The sequence below is a fragment of the Sebastes umbrosus genome, chromosome 8 (genome assembly GCF_015220745.1).
Source record: "Sebastes umbrosus isolate fSebUmb1 chromosome 8, fSebUmb1.pri, whole genome shotgun sequence".
NCBI lineage: Eukaryota > Metazoa > Chordata > Actinopteri > Perciformes > Sebastidae > Sebastes > Sebastes umbrosus.
The window spans coordinates 29,256,890-29,277,906 of NC_051276.1; the positions used below are offsets into that span (position 1 = coordinate 29,256,890).

Below are 21,017 nucleotides of genomic sequence, written 5' to 3' on the forward strand. Positions count from 1 at the left end.
TTTAATACACACACAGATAAGACACAGCATGCACAGCGTCTCTGTGTGTGTGTGCGTGTAATGTGTGTGTGTATACATGGCAGAGAGAAATAGTGTGCGCAGGGTGTCGGTGGAGTATTTATTTCCTCTGTCTGTGTAACCGTGTGAGTGTGTGTGTGTGTGTGTGTGTGTAAGTGAATGTTGTCAGCAGGTAGCGGGACAAGGTGCAGTGCAGTCTCGCCGCTTGTTCTTTTCCTCCCGTGTCCTCAGATGACCTCAGGCATGATTGCACACAAAGGAATACACAACTGTGATCCTGTGATAATATTGATTTTTAACCAACATGTAGGAAACAAACGGCCTATTTGTTTAGAACTTCCTATTAAAAGGTTAAATCAGACCAATAAAGGTGTTTTACTTTGTAGTGAATGGGGCAATGTTTTTGTAATTGTATTAAAACCCTCATTACTAAGGATCATCTTCTCTACAAGTGTTTAAGGTGTATTGTCTTTGCTTCCTAGTCCTATTGGCATTTTAAATAACCTGTCTGCAATGCAACACAGAATCACATCAATTACACACGTGCAAGTGTATTGCTGCCATAAGAGGTCCAATCATTTCATATGAAACAGCTTATGTTAGTGCTACGTAATTACTTTGCAGATGCAATGTTCTGCAATGAAAGTGTGTAACAGTAAAAGTACACAGCGGTTTAAAATGCCCTGTAAATCCATGGTAAAGCTACACATGTGAATTCATGAAAACACTTATGGCTTTCTAATGTCCAGGCAGTTTCAGAGACCGGGTGGGACGGACATCTCATTCAGGCGGGACAGGAGTAAAAACAACCCCAACTGCTGCTTTTCGCCACAACTGGAGTACGTTTTGCCAGACGAGATGCGGTCTGTCCACACCATCCAACATATCCTCAAAAAACGATTTGTATCTTACAAAAAGTTATTACTCATTTTTTCGTGCGTTTTTCTACGGATGTGCAGAAACAAGAGATGCACATGTCAATTTCCGCTCCAGTTGAAATAAACTTCCATCTTTATAGGAAACAACTTGGTTAGGTTTAGGCAACAAATTACTTAGTTAGGTTTAGGAAAAGATCGGGTTGACAACAGCCTGCACCATCATCACTATTTGATTGACTCCTGTTAGCTTTGTTGCAACTGATACGGTGGGACAAATTACACATGAGTATATGAAGTTCAAGCTCTGCCATTCTTCAAACCCAGTAGAGGTCTAATCAGCCAGATTAAATGAATACACATCATTAATTACATCAAATAGAATAAGATACTAAGACACTTAATTTATCAGACATTCTCCAGAGGCAGCAAAAAGTATCTGACATCCTCTTCCTAGTTCACGTGTATTATTGGAAGGCTATTATTGTTATTCAGAAATACGTGACAACTGAAGCAGAATAAAATACTTTTAGCTGCACAAATGAGCAGCTTTCATAACGTAAAATCGATTCCTTTGACATTGCAAAAAATGATCTGAATAAATGTTCAAGCCTCATGTGAAAAGAGGAGTGGGTTGACATGTGCCAATTACCGTGTTCAGTATATTCCAGGTTTTCTTTGAGCAAATGTGAGACTGAAATGCTGAAAAATGTATTTAAAGTTGCTCAGAATTAAGATTTCCTCCATAGTTATAGCCTCATAGGAGTATATCGTTTTAGTAATGCTATATCCAGGCGCGGTGTTGCGTGCTGGGATGTTCTCCGAATAGAATAATACATTGTGAAAAATGATAAATCTGTCATTTGTCAGCCTGAAATCCCTAAAGTCAGTGAAATGATGAGGCAGAGATGGGATGCAGATATGCATGCTTAGTCTAGATCGGGGTTGTAAACTCATTTCCAGCCAGCGAACCAAAAAGAAATTTGTTTCCTGAGATACAAACGCATGAAAACACATTATGTGGGGAAACCATGTAGGTGACCTCTTAAAGCACACCTGAGAGGCATTTTGGGTCCCACCCTTCACTTTAAGCAACCAGGATCTAGTCTAATTTTATGCCTCTTCTTTCATTTCCCCTTCAGTCCCTCTCAGTCACCCTTTCCCTCTCTCGCTTCACATTCTCTGTGTTTTCTTCTCTCCTTGGATCAAGTCATGAATATTCATGAGTTTGTTATTTGCATTGCTGGCTCCTGAAAGAGGCTGAGTACACAAAGGTGACAGCTATCAACCTCGGGAGGCGGCGGTGTTGAGAGATGAGACAGCAGATGAGCAGGAAAGAAATAAGAAGATAGAAAAAAGAAACCGAAGAAAACGTGAAACGAGACGAAAAGAGAACGGAACACCAAATAAAATCGAAGCCAAATGAGTTATATGAAAGAAATTGTGTTCCTACCTCAATGTGAAATGTTCCGTGTTCGAACCCGTCTTCATGTAGACGCCAAACGCCACCGTCTTGCCGAGCCGAACCGGGCTGGGTGGCACCAGAACCTCCACATTGTCATCCAGTCTCAGTTTGTCTCCTTTGGCAGAAACCGGGCCCATGGTCATGACCACAGAACCAGCTTTCAGCATGTCTTGAAGACCTCCATCCCCTAGGGGGCTCCACTGTCCCCCGGGGCCCAATCCCAGGCCTCCTAGAGGCCCGACGTTGGCACTCTGACCTCTCCATGGCTCGTTAACAATGGAGGGACACTCTTGACCAGCCCCTTCCACTGGTATGATTGAGTAATACACATCCACTGACGGCAGAGTCACTTCAGGAGGTCTCTTTCTCACTTGCGGTGGTGTAAACCAAGCTGGGGGAATCTCCAGGCGGACAACGCAGATGCCAGATGGTCCCACGAGTCGGCAGCCCGCCGAGGGTGCCGCTTCGCTGGTGTCACGGACGGCCACGGCTCTGACACACGGGAGGAGGGCTGGGGGAGGTGTGTCCGGTTCATCCCAACGCCGCCCCACCAGGTAGAACAGTACCTGAGGGAGAAAAACAAAAGGCAGATAACGATCATATCACGACGGATAAATGAGCAGATGGACAGCTAGTCAACAAGATACTTATGTAATAATAAAAAAAACAATTAAAAACTACAAATGTTCTCTTTATTACACTGAAATCATTAATCCTGTTTAAACACATAAACAAACAAAATGGGTTGGAAATGGAAAAGAACATAATCGTCTGCTCTAATTCAATACAACCCTCAAATTTATTGTTTTTGTTAACTCTCACCACTCTCACTTTTTTTCTAGCAAATCAAGTCGTCAATAATGATTATATAATGATTGAATCTATGAGCAAACATATGACAGGGTTTCTGCCAGTGTATTGCCCGCCGGGCCTAAGTTGACTCCCCACTGGGCCTAATCATCAGGGATTTATCTATTTTTTTTAACTAAAATGTGTCATAAAGGTTGCAAACTCCTTTAAGGAAAAACTCAGTGTGTAGGTTGTGTGCTTAACGTTAGCGAGTGCTGGTGTGTGCGGTCGAGAGAGACCGTTTACTTACTAGAAAGATCATGTGCTTTTGGGGTCACGCGACAAGACGGGTTTCTGCCAGCCAGGCGGCCCGTAACGTTGGCGAGTGTGCAGTCGAGAGCGAGAGAAAGCATACGTGTGTGTGACTGACGGTGAGTATGAAGTTAACAGTAACGTTATAGCTGTGAACGTAGCAGTGCAGTGTATGCACAGTTTAGGCTGTCGGTTAATAAATGAAACAACTCCCAGACCAGGTTCCTGTATTTTGCTTGTCACCTGCATATTAAAGTGAAGGGGTTAGCCCCGAAGATAGCGACAACAATGGCACCTTTAAAGTGGACCAAATATTCTCTTTTTATTGAGAAGCCACTCTGAGTTTTACTCTCCACACTTGGCCGCTGGTCCTAACAACTATTCTGGCGAAAACCCTGTATGATACATTCATAGATTAAATCCTCTAATTACCTCTGGATTTGGATGTGAAGCCTAAAACATTATTTAATTGCATTAGAAGATTTAGGAGTAAAAGATCATTGAACATTCAAAGTGAAACATTAAACTGAAAGTACCTGTATCCAGGGCCGTGTTGACCCCACTTTGGGCACCACCACTTGACCTTTGACCTTCCAGTTCAGAGTGACCTGGTTGGTTGTCATCAGCAGACGCGGTGGAGGACCCTGCAGCAGCTCCACTGGGATGGGCTGCTCAATGCTCTGGTTTCCGTAGCTGCAGTTGACGCTCGGCAGGGATTGCGGGGCGACGACGGCTGGTTCCAGCTGGTGGAGGAAGAAGGGCTCGGTACGCGACGACAGGCTGCCGTTCCGCATGACCTCCTGATTGGCTTCCCGCAAGAAGAAGGCGGAGTCTGCGCCACTCAGCTGGCACTGGACGGGGAGGTAGGTGGGGAGGGAGGAGGAGAAACGGGGCTGGGAGGAGTCCGACCCTCCTCCTGGTCCAAGTCCTGCTGCTCCTGTTTGGCTGTCGGACACTGAGGAGAGAAGAGAAGCAAGCAGGAAAGAAAGAGAAAGAGAAAGAAGCAATAGAAAGATGACAGAAAGACAGAGTAAGAGGGGAAGGGAAAAAGAGAGGAACAAGATTAACGTCATTATAATCAACAACATATATCCCTTTCATAAAACAGATAACTACTGCAAAGCCTGGCTAACACTTGTCATTTGTAACTGAAATCGGAAGCATCTATTAACAAAGTGTGTAAATCTGAGACTCATTGACCTGTGGAATGCAATTATTATTGTATATACACACACACTGATATAAACACATGCACACATCTATCAGCTTTTTCACATAAATTCACACTTACATTACAACCCGCCGCCACAACACACACCACAGCACACAGTGTTTCTTAACAGTTTCTCTACAAGGAGTATAAACACATTAGCCGAGTACACAAAAATGATCGACTCAGCATCACACAGGGCTCTACATTAATTCATCACTTTTTTTTTTTAAATCCCCATTTGAAAGGCATTACACCAGCATTATTATTGTTATTTCCATATATTTACATTTACTTTTTATTCATTTCATGGTGTATATCCGACATTTCACAAAGATGGGGAGTTTGGAGCCGGGGATTACCGAGGGTTTTGGAGCAGTAACTCATTTCCAAAGAGGACAAGGGGTTACAATGACTGTGCTGTGATAGGAGGAAGTTTTATCCTCCATCACTCGGTATGTGTTATTCATCTGCTGTTTGGCTTGTCAGCATTATATTGTGCAAGGCACTGAGCCACCAAGCTGATCACTTGTAAACTCTTTGAATATGAGTTTTGGCTATATGATGACAAGAGCCACAATTAATTACACTGTGGTTTAGTGAAGTTGAGGGAGAGCTTGGTCATTTTACAGCCAAGGTTTGGGGTTCAGTCACCATAAAAGCTACTAATAGTTAAATTACATGCGCTTAAGACCCTGAAAACCTTTATTTTTTAATCAGCTGCTTACTATGAGTGACAGAATCTTACATAAACACACTATTTTCTGCCAAAATTAGAACAGGTTTGTTTATTACACATTTGAGATTTGGACGGGGCATTTTTTGAAAATGGTGATGTCACTTACTTCTGTGCACCAATCGGGATTTAGCAACTTTGAATCAGAATCAGATGATGGTGTTTTGTTTTTTTACTTTAATTGTTGCTTATTAAGTCATGAATATTTAATATTACAGAGAAAGACTTAAGATTTGAGTCTTCAGGGGTTTTAAGAGTTGAGTATTACCCTAGGTCCCTTACATCTCGGGATGTCACGAGAACCTTCGCAACCAAGTCGATGCAAATATTCTGAAAATGTGACGGTACTTATTTTTCTACAGTACCATCAGGGCTCGAGACTAACGGTGTCGTCCCGGGGACAATAGAAAATGTGTTTGGTATGCAGTAAACTCGCTATCGACACATACACATACGCACCCTATTTTTTCCTTGATAATGCCACAGGGCGAACAACAAATCTCTGTTGAAAATGGCAGGACGAGAGCTAGTTAACGTTAACTGTTACTTGCACTGGAGGTTCAATTGATTTACATTATGATGCGTTCAGGCTCTATTCAGAAAAAAATGGATTTTGGGCAAAGGTAAATTAACGAATGCGCTCAAATGTAATCTTGTAAAATACAGTTTTGTCGCGAAACTTGAATAAATCCAGGTGTTTGAAGGAGATATTTTCACAGCAATATAAAATAGATCATAGAGAGGGAATTATGACTTGTTTAACGAGCATCGTGAAATTTCACTAGTATTGGTATGAATTTCTTTTATTGTGACATTCCTAATTACATCTATTTGTGCATTCTGAAATACTACTATGTAGATATTTGGAACAGTCTTTCCATTGGGAAGCAGATTAAGAAGTTAAGTTTGATGTGGTTGGCTGTTTTTCTGTTTCAGGCAAACCTCTGAGAATCTGAGCTATGGCTACAGTTCTTACCTATACAGCTAATGAAGGCTATCTTTGTAGAATCTGTGAGTCACCAATAGCAGATCACAGACCAGCCACCACATTGTTACAAACCACATATTTATGAGGTTATGGCATGTGCAGTGCAGTGTGTTAAACTTTGGGAATAGCAGCCACCAACAATAGAAATAACCATACTGTTGAAAAAGCATTTACACAACATGAATCCATTAAATGGCTCCCGCCTTAAAAAAAGTGCCACAAAGAACATTTTTAAAGTGCATTTTACTATATAAAACAGACAGAAGGATTTCCATTTTAACACACCGAGAAGCCAGCGCTGGCACCAACAAAACACACAGAAGTGGGTTTGAGCGTATATGTGTGTGTGTGTGTGTGTGTGTGTGCGTGCGTGCGTGTGCGTGTGTGCGTGTGTGTGTGTGTGTGTGTGTGTGTTTCCTTGTGTCCTAGGGTAGCGGAGTGTGAAAATATAATGAGGGTGGGACAGCATAGCGCTGTCTGGGGCAAGTCATACTGAGGCGACTTCACAAAAAATAATAGCAGAGAAATAAAGTGATACCTCAGTGCAACATGAATAAGCAGGCTGGTTTGGTTATGGTGCGTGGGCACGTAAGGAGAAGTTTAAAGTGAGGAAGACGGGAAAAAGGAGAGAAAGTGAGAGACCGGGGGTTGGTGATGTGGAAAGAGAAACACAAAGAGACAATAGCATAGAGGAAAGAAGAGAGAGACAGAGAAGGAGAAACTAAAAGGAGTGAGACAAAAAGGGAAAAAGAAGATATAGATAGTACAGTGTGACAGATTGGAGATATTGGCATTTTTATGTTACACAGGATGACTGCATAAAGTTCCTTGCACACGACACCAACTTGTCTCCGGTTGAATCCAAGCTAACTATTTTAATAGATGGATATGTCCTCCTGCACCGACATTGTGGACTGTACAGTTACAATAAAGCTTTGGAGTGAAAGTTAGGGATGCATCGATACCGATAACGCATCGGATATTCCCTGATATGGTATCGGATCAGTACTCGGTATCGGCCCAGGTATCGCTATCGGGACTGAAAAAGTTGGTGCATCCCTAGTGAAAGTTGAGATGGATGCTGACAAAAAAAAACTGAGAAGAAAAAGAAGAAAAGAACATTTTTTTTCATGTTAAAATTCATGATTATACTGAGTGTTATGTGCTTCGTCATGTGCTATAAGAGGCAAACTTTTTGGGGTCACGAGAAGACATTTCTTTCATATTAACAGTAGGGTAAAATATAAGATAAGATAAGATAAGATAAGATAAGATGGACCTTTATTAATCCCCGGAGGGAAATTCAGGTGTCAAAGCAGCAACATCAGCAAACAGAGTGAATCACAGGAGAGGTAAAGGTATACAAAAATTCTAAAGACAATAATAGAGATATAAAAGATACAGAGTGAATGGGTGAACATAGTGTGTACAGTCCGTCAATAAATAAATGTAGTATGTACAATAAATAAATAAATAAATAAATGTAATATGTACATATGTGCAGTCAGCAATAAAGTGGTATATAGGATGTATAGTGTAAAGTGAGTGTAAAGTGCGCCAGATAGTGCATGTTTAAATTTCTTAAAAGTCCTAATAGTTGTCATATACAACTCCTTTGGCTTCATCCATACTTTTAATAACATAAAACACCCAAAAAAAGGGTTTAATAAAATCATTATTCAGTGCCAAACTTCATGTAGGATTAGAGGTCGACATTATGCACATTCAGGCATGCATGCAGGGTCACAGACTTCATGTTTTGGAGCGTATCATCCACACTGAGAGGTTGAGTTCATCATGCAAAAAAGGCTGTTTGAACTGTAGCCAGAGTGAATTTTCAAATAGTCTGTAATCATCCAGTGTTGACTGACAGATAGGTCATGTGGTCAAACACATCAGCACATACGGTAAGCCTCAGTAAGCTTTAGTTTTTTTATGATTATTTCCTCATTATTATGGGTGTCCTTGAGGTGTAAAGGGGCCTGCATGTGTGTCTGTGTGTGTCCACAGGAGTCTTATGAAGCATATGTCCCGATCCCGGACAGGGACCTCGAACAGCTGACACACACACATACTGTAGAGGCAAACACACACACATGCAGAGCTTTCTCATGCAGGCAAAGGTTGACCCTGGGATGGAATAATTAACTTTGTATGAAATATCAGAAATAAATGTATCCCCTTTATCTGAGGTCATATTTCTTCTCTTTATGTATTCATTATCCTGGTTTTCAACTATAGAAATGGAATATTTAGTTTTGTCTTTTATCAACTTGTGTTGCAACCCTCAGTTGTTGAAAATCTAAGCTTCTACTGTCGTCAACATTGTACATATTTTCTGGACAGCGTCGTCGTGAACTTAAATAACGAGTAGGTAAATATAATTTACAGCTCGATAGGTGGCGCTATTCTACAAGTCAGAGTTGGCCCTTTGAAATCTGGCATACCAAACACTGGTATGCCATTGGCTGCCATTAAACTTGGCATGGTCCAGATTCCCTGGCATCATTACTTTGGCAACTACCAACCACAACAGGAGTCCATACCCGCTGTGTCCTGCTGCACAGTGCGTCTGTGTGTGAGTGTGTGCAAATGTTTCTAAGTGGTTGTGTGTGTGGATTTAGTGTAGAGTGTTCTAGTGTGCATGCATAGTGAAGTGTGCAAAAGTGCATACTGTATGTGCATATGTATACTTTTGTATAAGTGATCATGAGTGAGACAAAGTATACTGTATATATACGTTAGTATGTGTGTGTGTGTGTGTGTGTGTGTGTGTGTGTGTGTGTGTGTGTGTGTGTGCAAAATTGGACAGGAACAAAGCCAGATGTACAGAGATTTGACAAGGCCCATCTGTGATCCTTCTTCAGCCCAAAGATGCCCATCCTGCTTTATTTCAAAGTACACACACACACACACACACACACACACGCGCACACACACACAGCCAATAATCAAAACACAGTGAAGCGTGTAGGACAGGAAGACAAAGAAAGGAGGAAAGACAGCGAGAAGCAAAGCGAGATGGGAGTTTGGAGTGAGAAGGAGAGATACCGAGATGTGATTACGGTATCAGCGCTGTTTGATATTGTGTTGGTTAAATATTGACTCAGATTTTTATATTTAATTAGAGACAGACACACAAACACACGTGATTAGGGCTATCTGTCACATCAGCCTGGATTGGGTATCTGTCTGCAAGTGTGTCTGAGTGTATTTGTGTAAGACACACAAGTAGGACAAACTCAATGTTGCACCAAAATTGTCTGAACTTCAATACGAACATCAACAGCTCCATTTCACTTTTTTTGTGCATACTTGCAGTTTCATTTTCAGCTGGTGGTGCACTGGCATGGTCCAGGGTCGCCATGTACTGCCAAAGCAGAAGGTGTCAAAATGCTCCAGATTTACTGTTACTCCCAATTTTCCTTTAATATATGACAACCGTGTACAAACTAGTTCTCCCTCCACTCTCTGCTCCCTTCCATCTGTTTGGTCCTCTATGCCAGTCCTCCTATTTTTCTTGCTTAGGTTGTTTTGTGCACTTGAACAAACAGCTATTTCCTTGTAAATTCTCAGAGCTATTGAGCAAAGCAATTCCAGCACGCAGTTAAAAAGGTAAAATATTTCTACGGCTGCTTTTCTACATCTGCGAACTGCTGGAATACAACAAAACTTCCCAAATTGACGAGTGTTTCATGAAAAGCATCAACACATCAGTTTGCTTTTGCTTCGTTCAAAGCTTTTATCCACAGAAGCAAATTGCACCTCCCCCCCCGAAACCTCCACCCCCACCTGGTAGAAAAGGAAAAACACAGCAGCGCAGACACAGCACAGCAAAGAAAAATCCATCACGGGAGAATTTCCTGAAAAGAATTAACTCCATTGATCACACAGATGGCACACTATCTGAGAGAGAGAGAGAGAGAGACGGAAAGAGTGAGAGAGACACAGATGGATGCAGGGAGATATATAGACAAGGATGGTGTGAGATGTGGAAAAAGGGAAGGAGGGAAGGAGGGAAGGAGTGTCGAGGAGGAAGAGGTAATAGGGTGAAAGAGGATGAGAGAGGGATGAGGTTTCTATTTCTGAGCAGAACATTCATCACAAGCATGAGTTTATTTTTGTGGTCTCTCTATCTCTCGTTCTCTATGTCCGTCTCTCCCTATCTCCTATCCTATCTCTGGTGTTCATTTTTAAAATGTTAAAAGGGGAACTCCAATGATCCAATGATTCCCACATAAATGTCACTTTACTAGTCAGAGGGAGTCACAGGGGGCTCAGCTTGTGAAGACAGTTAAAGGTAGAAATGTGGAGAGTCTTTGGCGATTAGACCCCATCGTGACGTAGTTATGTTTAATGGGATAGTGATACCATGGTAAGTACAGGAATAATGGCCCTTTCCAAGGCCAAAGGGGTCTAATTAGCTAGCTATTAGTTGCATTATGGGAAATGTAGAATCCAGCTTTTAGGAGCGTAAGTATATCCTTAAATTAGAGATACATTCCCTGGTTTCATTACAGTGGCTCCAAACGGTCCTACACACTGTTAATGTAAATGAACTCAACCACGACCTGTGGTGTGTTTTTAAGACATTATGGGTAATCTGACAATTGAGCCAATCTCCTAAAAGCTTGATGGATGCCAATTAGTGATACAGAGGCTGGAGGAAGTAATCACAACACCTACCGATATTATGAAACCCAGTGCAATAGCCCTGCAAGAAACTGGCAACAAGAACACTTGTAGTGGATATGTTTGTTGAGAAGTTTGTGTCAGAGAGGTCTTGATGCAGCTCAGCTAATTTTTGAGACTGTGATATTGATATATTGTTTTAAAATATAAGGAAAAAGGTGTGATGTGACCGCTGTCCTTCCTTGTTGATGCACGTTGTCTGTGTTTGGTACATGTTGTCATGCTTTTAAAGAACGTCCCCGCTGACATATTAAACTTTTTTTCTATTTTAACTTTTTTTTTGGACCTATTCCCCAACAAAGGATTTGTCCTCTTTCAAGTTGTCTTAGTCGTTTCATGTTGCCTTAAAACCTCACATATCAAAGTGCTGACTGCCAGACCTCTTTAATCGCCGACTAATGCTGCTAATTGGAATTCAGCCGAACATGACAAACCTTTGTAGAATTTTTTTTTTGTAATTGTGATAAAGTTACCTCGGAGTTTGTCCTTGTCCGGTAGGAGTGTTTACAGGATTCTGTGTACCCCTGGTAGAATAATCCCCAATACTGCACACACCACTTGTTGATTGATGTCCCTGTCATTGGGTCGGCAGAGTCACATTTCCCCAGATATGGTCTGACTACCACCTCTCTCCTCTGCCACTAACCCCCCCACACCCTACTGGCTCGGACCAAATATCCCCCTCTCTCTTTCTATCTGTCTGCCTCTTTTTCTCAATTTCTTCCTCTATCCCTCCCTTTATTAGCTTTCCTTCCCTCTGTTTGTCTTTAGCCCTGTTCTGTTTCCCATTACACCTTTCCATAGATATTTAATGGAAAGACAGGGAGGCATGTCATAACTAATAATTTCACATAAATCATCTGCCTCCATCAGTCAACGACGCTCTCATACTTTTTGAACATATGAGACGGACAATGGGAGAAAGACACATTTTTCAGTCTGTGGGGTAAACGTCACATTTGTTCCCACTTTTCACAAACAGTAGGTGCGGCCCATCCTTTTTGAATATTTTCAGTCAATTGAATGGGCGTTGTCAGCAGTTATCACCATATTAATGCTTCAGATGGGATCAAAATACGCCTACCATGTTGTGAAAATGAAGCTTTACGTTGTGGATTGAAACAAAACTACTTCATTAGGTTTAAGAAAAGGTCGTGGTTTGGGTTATAATAAGTACGGTAAAATAACTCATCAATGACTTTTGTTTTCACACGGGACAAAGGGTGAAAGTCCTGTGTTTGTTTGACCCCGATCACCACCATCCCAGGAGGACTTTGTTGCTCTTTATACTAATGTCACCTGACTTACATCTTTGCTCTCGTCATAATTACTATTGCCACTAGAGGTCGGCCCCTAACTTTGTCTTCTTGTATTTGTATCAGTAATATGTGAATAGACGATAACGGCCTTCTGAACCTGCTAGTAGGTGTAGCAGGCCCCTTCCAACCCATATCTATGAGGCTGATAACCACTGATAACGCCTCTTCAATTTGCTGATAACATCCAAAGCGGTTGTGCAGCCACCCAGTAGACCAGTAAGTTGATCAATCACTCTTGATAGTGAACTAACATTCACTTGCAGTTGATATCAGCCTCTGGCTAGATTCACTGTTTTGCTAATGCTATCTCACATTGTTGTTTTAGTCTTATAGTAACAGTGATTTCAGGATGCTACATAGCTAACTTTGGTATTTCTTCCACAACTGATAGTTAACTCTCAATTTAATAACTTGTTGTTATAATGGGATGTCAGCAGGTCTTAAACATAAGCATTTTATATGAATGATGTGTCTCATTATGCAAGAGTCTGCATACTTGCTCATGGCATAACTTAAACCAATTTCAAGTAACAAAATGCTTCTTTAGCATAATAGCACAGATTTCATGGAAACTGCTTACATTGATCACGTTTACACTGATCAACTGTTTATATGGAACAAAAAGCACAGAATCTTTCCTGCACAAATTATTCTCGTAATTTTAAAAGCTTTTGGAAAATGCTGTAAATAATGTAATAAAATTCAGTAAATAGCGAATCTGTCCATTTCATTACTTTATTTTCATGTAATAAATATACAAATGTAAATTAGATGGTAACCTGCATGATAAATGAAGAAGAAGAAGAAAAGAAAATTATAATAATCATCCACTTAGTGATCAATTTGAACCGGACATGTTGTGTGCACTATAAGCTGTTTTTACTGTATTCACAAATGTTAATGTTTTCAAGGTGTTCCGTGGCTGTTTTGGTGTGTTTGTGTTTCATTCCTTAATATTTTTTCTGCTTCAGTGTCCAACCAAGAACAAGAAACTCAGTGATTTACATGCAAATCAATCATGAATATTTATTTATTCATTTACTTCTACATTTAAATAAATCCATTGTATTTCCAGTCTCTCCTTGAGAGGTAGGGTGGGTGAGATGGATCCAATGAAAGGAGGATAAGATGGTGGGATGGAGGACTTTGGGAATTGTGGATGTGAATTTTGTGACTGTGACTCATGTCATTGTGGGTGTGAGTGTGTGTGTGGGGGGGGTCATTGCACTTGGTCTCTCAGAGTGTGTGTATGTGTGTGTGTGTTTATGGCAGCAGATTCAGGGAAGTGTGAAGAGCAATTTCAAATGGTCATCATACCACTGAGAGACACAGAGACAGAGACAGAGGGAGAGAAAGGAAAGACCTCTCAGAAAGGAAGTCGAGCAGCACACACGGAAATGGAGGCGCAGCGTGCAGGAAATGCTAAACACACACTGGCCCACACACACACACACACACACACACACACACACTCACATGGTATCCAGAGAATTGGATTTTTTTTTTTATTAAATTGCACAAAATGGTTCAAATTGTGATAATATAGTGAATTCTGAATGTCTTTGTTGTATGGGAGTTATAAGAAATGTGTGTATGGGAAAGGCCTGAATGAGCCACATGACGTACAATTTCAACTTTGTCCACAATAACAAAATTGCCTCAAAGCCTGACACAGTTTCTGTGGTCTTGCTTCACACTAGCAATTGTATTTCTTTAGTATTATGTCATAATTGTAGCTTCAACCTTTATTTCAGGTGAAAAAAGACCCCACACTAAACACTCCGGTGGTTCCCTACTGGAGAGTTGTGGTCCAAAGGTGGACTGCTGGTACACTGATTGAATGGGTGAGTGTGTGTCAATTGTGTCAAAGGAAGTACTTTCATTTTAACCTCTTCCACTCCTAGAGGGCGCCAGCGCCTTCGGACAACTTTATGGTCATTCAGAGGCTGTAGCGGGCTCAGTTTTAGAGCTAGTGGTATCATATGAAACTAGAAAACCTAAAGAATCTGTTGACCTCACTGTAGAAAATGACATGTGGAGACCTCTAGGATAATCACAGCCTCATGAAACTTTACAACCACAAACTAAAAAGCTAGAGCATTCAGGGGATGTATGGCTTTCCTAGGTAGATTGACAATAAGGAGGTTTCTGAGCATTTTCCAGAACAGAAGTGCTCGCCATCCAATCACAGAAAAATGAAATTCTTGCAGAAATCTCCAAATGTCAAAAGTTTTTGATACCAAATCCCAGCAAAGCTTTATCTACAGTGTTCCTCAAGTTCTTAGTGTCGTAATGTGGTATTTTGGAGGGATTATTGATAATTTTTATCAATTCTGGAGTGGTAAAAAATGGTTAACTTTAGCACCAAATCTGTGTCACAAATGGTATCAACCCAAAAATTGCTGCAACATTTTATGAGACATAATAGAGCATGGAGATGGCCATCATATACTTTGATCATAATGTTCTAAACCCTTATACCCTTTCAAAATGTAATTTAATTAATAAATGAAGTAATTATTTTTCTGATTTATGACTAGAACAAGTTGACACATAGTGCTGAGAAAAAACTATTTCGGGAATGAAGAAAGGGTCGGGTGTAAATTTACTGTATAAGTACATATGTTCCGACCTTTTTTTTATCATTCATTGATTTTTCTTGCAATATCCTGCCCTATAGCCATATCTGATGCAAGATGCTGGTACAAGAAAAGATAAATCAACTCCTCATTTTGGAGGGCGTTCTGTGTAATATGCTAAAGTTGAGCCAACATTGTCACCTGCAGTGCCTCACCCCCCAAACATGGCAGCCAATAAGAGTGACGAACAACAAAGTCTTATTTCAATTAGAACAGAGTTGTGAAGAAAAGCCTGTCTGTGTGTGTCGGGCCAGGATCTTCTGGCTATGAATATGAGGGAGGGATAAATCCATTGGGCCTCAGTGCCATTCAATTCTATCCTTCAGTAGTCCACAGCCAGGCGGCCAACTAGTAAAAGCTGCTTATGAAGAGGCTGAAGGACTCAGAGACTCAACTGACTTAAGTTACCAATAGGAACTACGTAGCTGAGGAGAGGAGAGGAGAGGAGGGGAGAGGAGAGGAGAGGAGAGGAGAGGAGAGGAGAGGAGAGGAGAGGAGGATAAGCAATAAGATTAATTTCTTTAGAGGACAATAGGTAATCAAAGAGGGGAGGAGAAAAGTAAAGTTAGAGAGAGAGGAGGCGGGGAAGTGAAGGATGGGAAAAGGGAAGGACGAGCATGACAGGAAGAGGACAGACAAGAGATGAGCAGGGGGAAGTGAGGACAAGGAAGTGGAAGAGGAGGGGGAGGAGGAGGAGGGTAAGAGAAAATGAGTGAGGAGAGCAAATAAAAGAGAATCAGACAAGAGTTAATGGAGATAAATGTAGAGATGAGCTGAGGAAAGAAATGAGGAGAGGAGTGGAGGAGTACAAGAAGAAGAGAGGACAAAACCAGAAAACAAAACTGAAGGAGGGGACAGAGGAGAACATAACCCATCAGCATCCTTTTATAAATTGGAAGCTCTGAAATGATAAATGTGTGCGCCTCCATGCAGGTGCATTAACAAGCATTATGTGTGGCACTGCATGTCTGACCTTTGTGGTTAAAAGGAGGGGTGAGGCATGTGTTGTCAAGACTAATATAAGCCATTATGTGTCTGCCCGCCTCACACACACACACACACACACACACACACACACACACACACGTTTACTTGCTGCGACACAGTTTGTGAACATGCGTCATTGATGGAACATGTCCCAGAGAGGGAGAGGAAGGAAGAATGAATGATAAAGAGGAGTTGTAGGGGAGATGGAAACAAAGCGGAAAAAAGGAGCAGTTAAAAAGTTTCTGTCTCTACAACTTAAGACAGATTGATGAAGATGAGGGAAAAAGAAAAAAAAAGGAGAGAATAGAGGAAGAGAAGAGAGCTCTCAGCAAGGTTTGAGAAACAAATAATAGAGCGTTGCATTTACGGATCACAGCTATATATTCGTCTTCAGTATAAAACATATTCAAGGACTTCTACACGTACAGCACAGCAATGAATATTCATTATGGGATGCTACGGGCACCGTGACAGCACTAATTCCATAAGGGTGGTAATTATTAGTAAAGACACTCCAGGCTCTTTGGGCAGAAAGGCATACACACCCGCACAGATACATCCGCATACACTTTCATTCTACTGGGTGGATGTACTCATCTAGGACCAACTTTAAAGGTAGCCCCGGGGCGCTTTTGACCACTAGTGGCGTTATAGATCGGTGGTTTGACGAGCATCCAGCCAACTGCATAGAGTATCAATCAGGGCTGCAACGATATGCATATCTCCCGATTTGATACTATCATGATACTTGGGTGCCGATTTGATAAGTATTGCAATTATTAAGTATGGCGACGCTACAAGTATTGCGATTCGATATTCCGATTTTTGTTCTTTAACACTAGACCATGGGAAAAAGTTGAATCATACACTTCTAGGGACTTTTACTTTGGAAAATCTCTAAATTAATACAGTCAAAATGTTTGATTTTCAGCTTGAATGTCGTCTGAAATGTCTTGAAGTCAAATATATCAGTCATTGTCAGGAATTATGCAGCAATGTGTTTTTATAGCACCGCCAGCATTCATAAATCTAGCTATTTCAAGGTACAAATATGGGACTTTTACTTGGGAATATCTCCAAAATTGATAGAGTCAAATGCTTGATTTTATGTCTGTATAGTCAGAGATGTCCTGAAGTCAAATATATCAGTCATGTCAGCAATTATTTCATTTTTCAGCAACCCAAAAATCTAAATATAAAGACATTTCCCCCACAATTTGATGGTATTTTCTTTTTAATTTATAAAGGACATGTAATGTTTTATACCTCTGGTGAATATAATCCAATGAATATTATTTCCATATATGTGTTTTGTAAAAACAGTTCCCTTTGTTAACACCTTATTTTGAAAACCGCACGTAGTCACACATGTATACTTCCACTAACTTCGCCAAGTCCGTCTCCAGCATGTGTCAGTCAAAGAGGAGGACAAGAAGACCTCAAGCTTATGCGAGCAAGAACACTTTCAAAACGGTACTCTTGAAACCACAAACGTTCAATATTGTTTGGCCCTGAAGAAACACACAATTCAATTTAGTGCAAAACTTAATTTGCAAAGGAAGCCACACAGGTTACCTTTAAAGTAAATCCATCAATAATGTTACATCCTGTTACAGTGCAGAACATGCAGCATCGACCATCTAATAGCAGCCAATTGATTTCCACTCAGACAAAATGCCACCACTCCTCAAGGCTGTTATTATGAGGCTTTTTTTTTTTTTTTTCAAAGGTTGAGGATCACTTAATTATTATGTTGACATGGCTAAAGCTACTTTACAATAACAGAAGCACAAATGTTCTTTCTTTTGATGTTGCAGCAGCATGCTGCGGTTATTTTGTTCCAATTACTTTGTCAGAATTTTCCCAGTTGAAAAGCGTTTCAGGTGCACAACGCCAAACGCACGACCGTGACAAACTGATGTTTCTTGTTGTGCAAACACAATAAGAACTCTCAGCAGTGCAGCCTCCAACTTTTTCTGGCATTTTTTAACGTTTTACCGAATAACTTTTGTGCAGAGAAAATAAGTTTCAGAGATTGTTTACCGTGACCAGCTATCTAATAACATGGCATCATATTTTGACATCAATTTACACACAGAACAAGTTTTACTATATTATAGAACGTATTATTTTAATTAAATACATGCAAATATACTTTGCCTTTTAGTTGATGGTCTATCATTTCCAATGTGCGTTTCCATTGTTGTGAGACATCAGAAAACTGCTTCTTTTGTACTTTTTCTAGTATGAGGTCAGAAATTTCGGAGTTCTGAGTTGTCTGGAACGCAGCAACAAACACACAACTTTTAACCAGGAGGTTTGTGACCTGTATTCCTTATTTTGCTATGTTGTTTCCGTATGTATTTAACTTAGTTCACGTACTTATTTTAAGCCCAACCATGATGTTTTTCCTAAACCTAAGTGAGTGGTCTTGTTACCTAAACCTAACTGCGGACGTTACCGTAGTTTGTGCAAATAACACGCCAAAAGTAGCGTACAGATGACACATGAAAAGCCTAAAATGCGTCCTCATGACACGTGAAATGTCTGTGTAATACTGTGGTATTTTTGTACTCCGCCCCGTGAGACCGGTTTGTTATCTCTTTATCACTGACTGAACACTCACAGCAAAATGACATCAACAAAATAAAGAAGCAAAGTACCTTGACATTCTTGTTGTCTTAAAGTTTTTCAAGTAGTGTCCAGTTAGTAGAAAATAATCTACACATGCCATCTGATCAGAATTGCAACTTTCCATTTGCCGAGGTATAAACATTTATAATCCATCAAGTGTATACATATAACCCCTCACGCAGGTCTTTTAAATATGATTCCCAGGTTTTTTATGACAGAGTAGACTAAAGCCTAATGACAAGAACAGAGCTCAATAGAACACATTCACATCTTCTCACCATTGTACAGCATGCCCTTGTAATCCTCGTCTAATCTGTTTACAACTCTAATCTGGTTAGCCCAATCTGATTAATGTTCAACAGTTAATTACCCGGGTAATCTGATTGATGTACTAATACGAGGAGGATTATCACAACAGTTGACAGGCACCTCTCTCTCTCTCTCTCTGTCTCTGTGTCTCTCCCCATTCTGTCTGTATCTGATCACTTCTTTTTACCTCATTTATTCTCAGGTTTGCCGGCATCTCCCAGCTCTTGTTTATCTGCGACTCTTTATCTGTCTTCCGCTCGGCACTCGTCCCCCTCGGTCTCGCTTCCCGCTGCTGTCATCAGTCTCTCACTCCCTGTTTATCACTCATTCTCTGTCTTATTGCCATCGATCGCTACAGAAGCCACATGAGGACAAACTTAATTAAGTCTGACAAGCGCAGGTATTTTTATCGCTGCATCCGAAACACTCCCACTCGCGCAAATGCGAACACGCCGAAGACGAACACACCCATTCGCACAGACACACACACACACTCAAACACACTGGTTCATATTAATATATACTTGACTTTTTGGTGAAAATCATTTGTGCTAATTGCGCCCTTGTTCAACTTTGACATTTTGTAAGCGTGTGTGCAACGGGGAGGGTGTCAGTGAATGTCAGGTCATATCAAGCCCATATGGAACACACACACACACACACACACACACACACACACACACACACACATCCATGTACAGTATATATGTAGTTGTGAAGACCTTCACGTCATTCTCTGTCCTCGAACGTAATTACACTCAACCTTTAAACAGCATTAACCTTAACCTTAAAATATACGTTTAAAGAGGTGATGACCAATAAACATCCACACTGTTATCACCTTTCTATCTCTGTGAGATCATGCACATACACAGTCTCAAGTGCACACTTCAGTCTTCATCATCACCTCCCCTAAGGTCATCTATCAAACACACAGCTGTGTTAAAGCGCGAGTTCTTTATGCAGAGGTGTGAACTAACATTTCACATTAGCCCGGCTCGTGTTGATCATCTGTCTCTCTCTTTCTGCCTTCTAGTCCATCACATTTTAAAATCAAGCTCTGTGTCTTTCATGTTTAAATGTTCTTCTTAAATATGATTTATTCTACTCCATCTTTCTCCAAATGTCTCTGAATGTTTGTTCTCTGTCAACAGAAATCTATCCTTGAGATTTTGTTTGTTTGTCAGTGTGTGTGTGTGTGTGTGTTTGCAGTGTATGGGTAAATGTGTAAATGACTGAGTAAGTGAAGATGGCAGGTTACGATTATAATGAACTCAGAGATTGGTGTGTTTATGTGCATGTGTGTAAGTGTGAGAGTAACAAGTGTTGAGTGTCAGCTTTGGGAGGTTCATATTTGTATTAATGGGCACTCGATCTGAGATTAAAAAAGGTCACATATATAATTATAAATCCAAATGACAGTTACGTTTTATGAAGGGAAAATTAATAATTGAAATCAAAGGTGAGAAATCAGTTTGGAAAAAAAAGGGCACCAATCCAACCAATATTATTGATAGAAAAATATAAAAAATATCATCACACTTTTGAAGTAAGGACATTTTAAGATAGAACTGTATTGCTTTACTACAGTCTAAGTAATATTTGTGTATTGGCAAGAATCTGGCGATACGATACATATCATGATACAGGGGTTGCGATATATTGTGTTTTTTAAATGTAATTTTAGGAAAACTGTCATAGTATAAAGAACACAAAACCATATGCATAAAATCTGAGTAGTAAAAGTTTAAATTTGTTATGCCATCAGAACAGTGGGATCTGTAGACATAGTGAAGTGACATAAGTAGAGACAATAGTCTTTCTTTCAATATCAGATAAAACAGAAATAAAACCATTAAAAAGGAAGAAGTATGGTCATCCACTTGAGAATTACAGAGAAAATATTTTATGAGTACAGTCAAATTGGGGCATAATGTGTCCTTAACGCCACCATTTGACTTTCAATTAATCTCTCAACCTTCTGTCTCATCAACCATCCGCTCTCTCCCGCCATCTCTACTCCATTTCTCTTCCCCTCTGTCTC

General features: G+C 40.5%; 1 protein-coding gene across 1 annotated transcript in view; it reads right to left on the bottom strand.

Annotated features, from left to right (window-relative positions):
• si:dkey-215k6.1 (transmembrane protein 132C) overlaps window positions 1–21,017 on the bottom strand; it is a 295,611-nt gene that overhangs the window by 189,322 nt on the left and 85,272 nt on the right. Inside the window, exons 2-3 of the mRNA XM_037777558.1 lie at window positions 3,996–4,414; window positions 2,347–2,924 (exon numbers count right to left, since the gene is read on the bottom strand). Of these exons, the coding sequence (XP_037633486.1) occupies window positions 2,347–2,924; window positions 3,996–4,414 (997 nt within the window). The remainder of the gene's footprint in view (window positions 1–2,346; window positions 2,925–3,995; window positions 4,415–21,017) is intronic.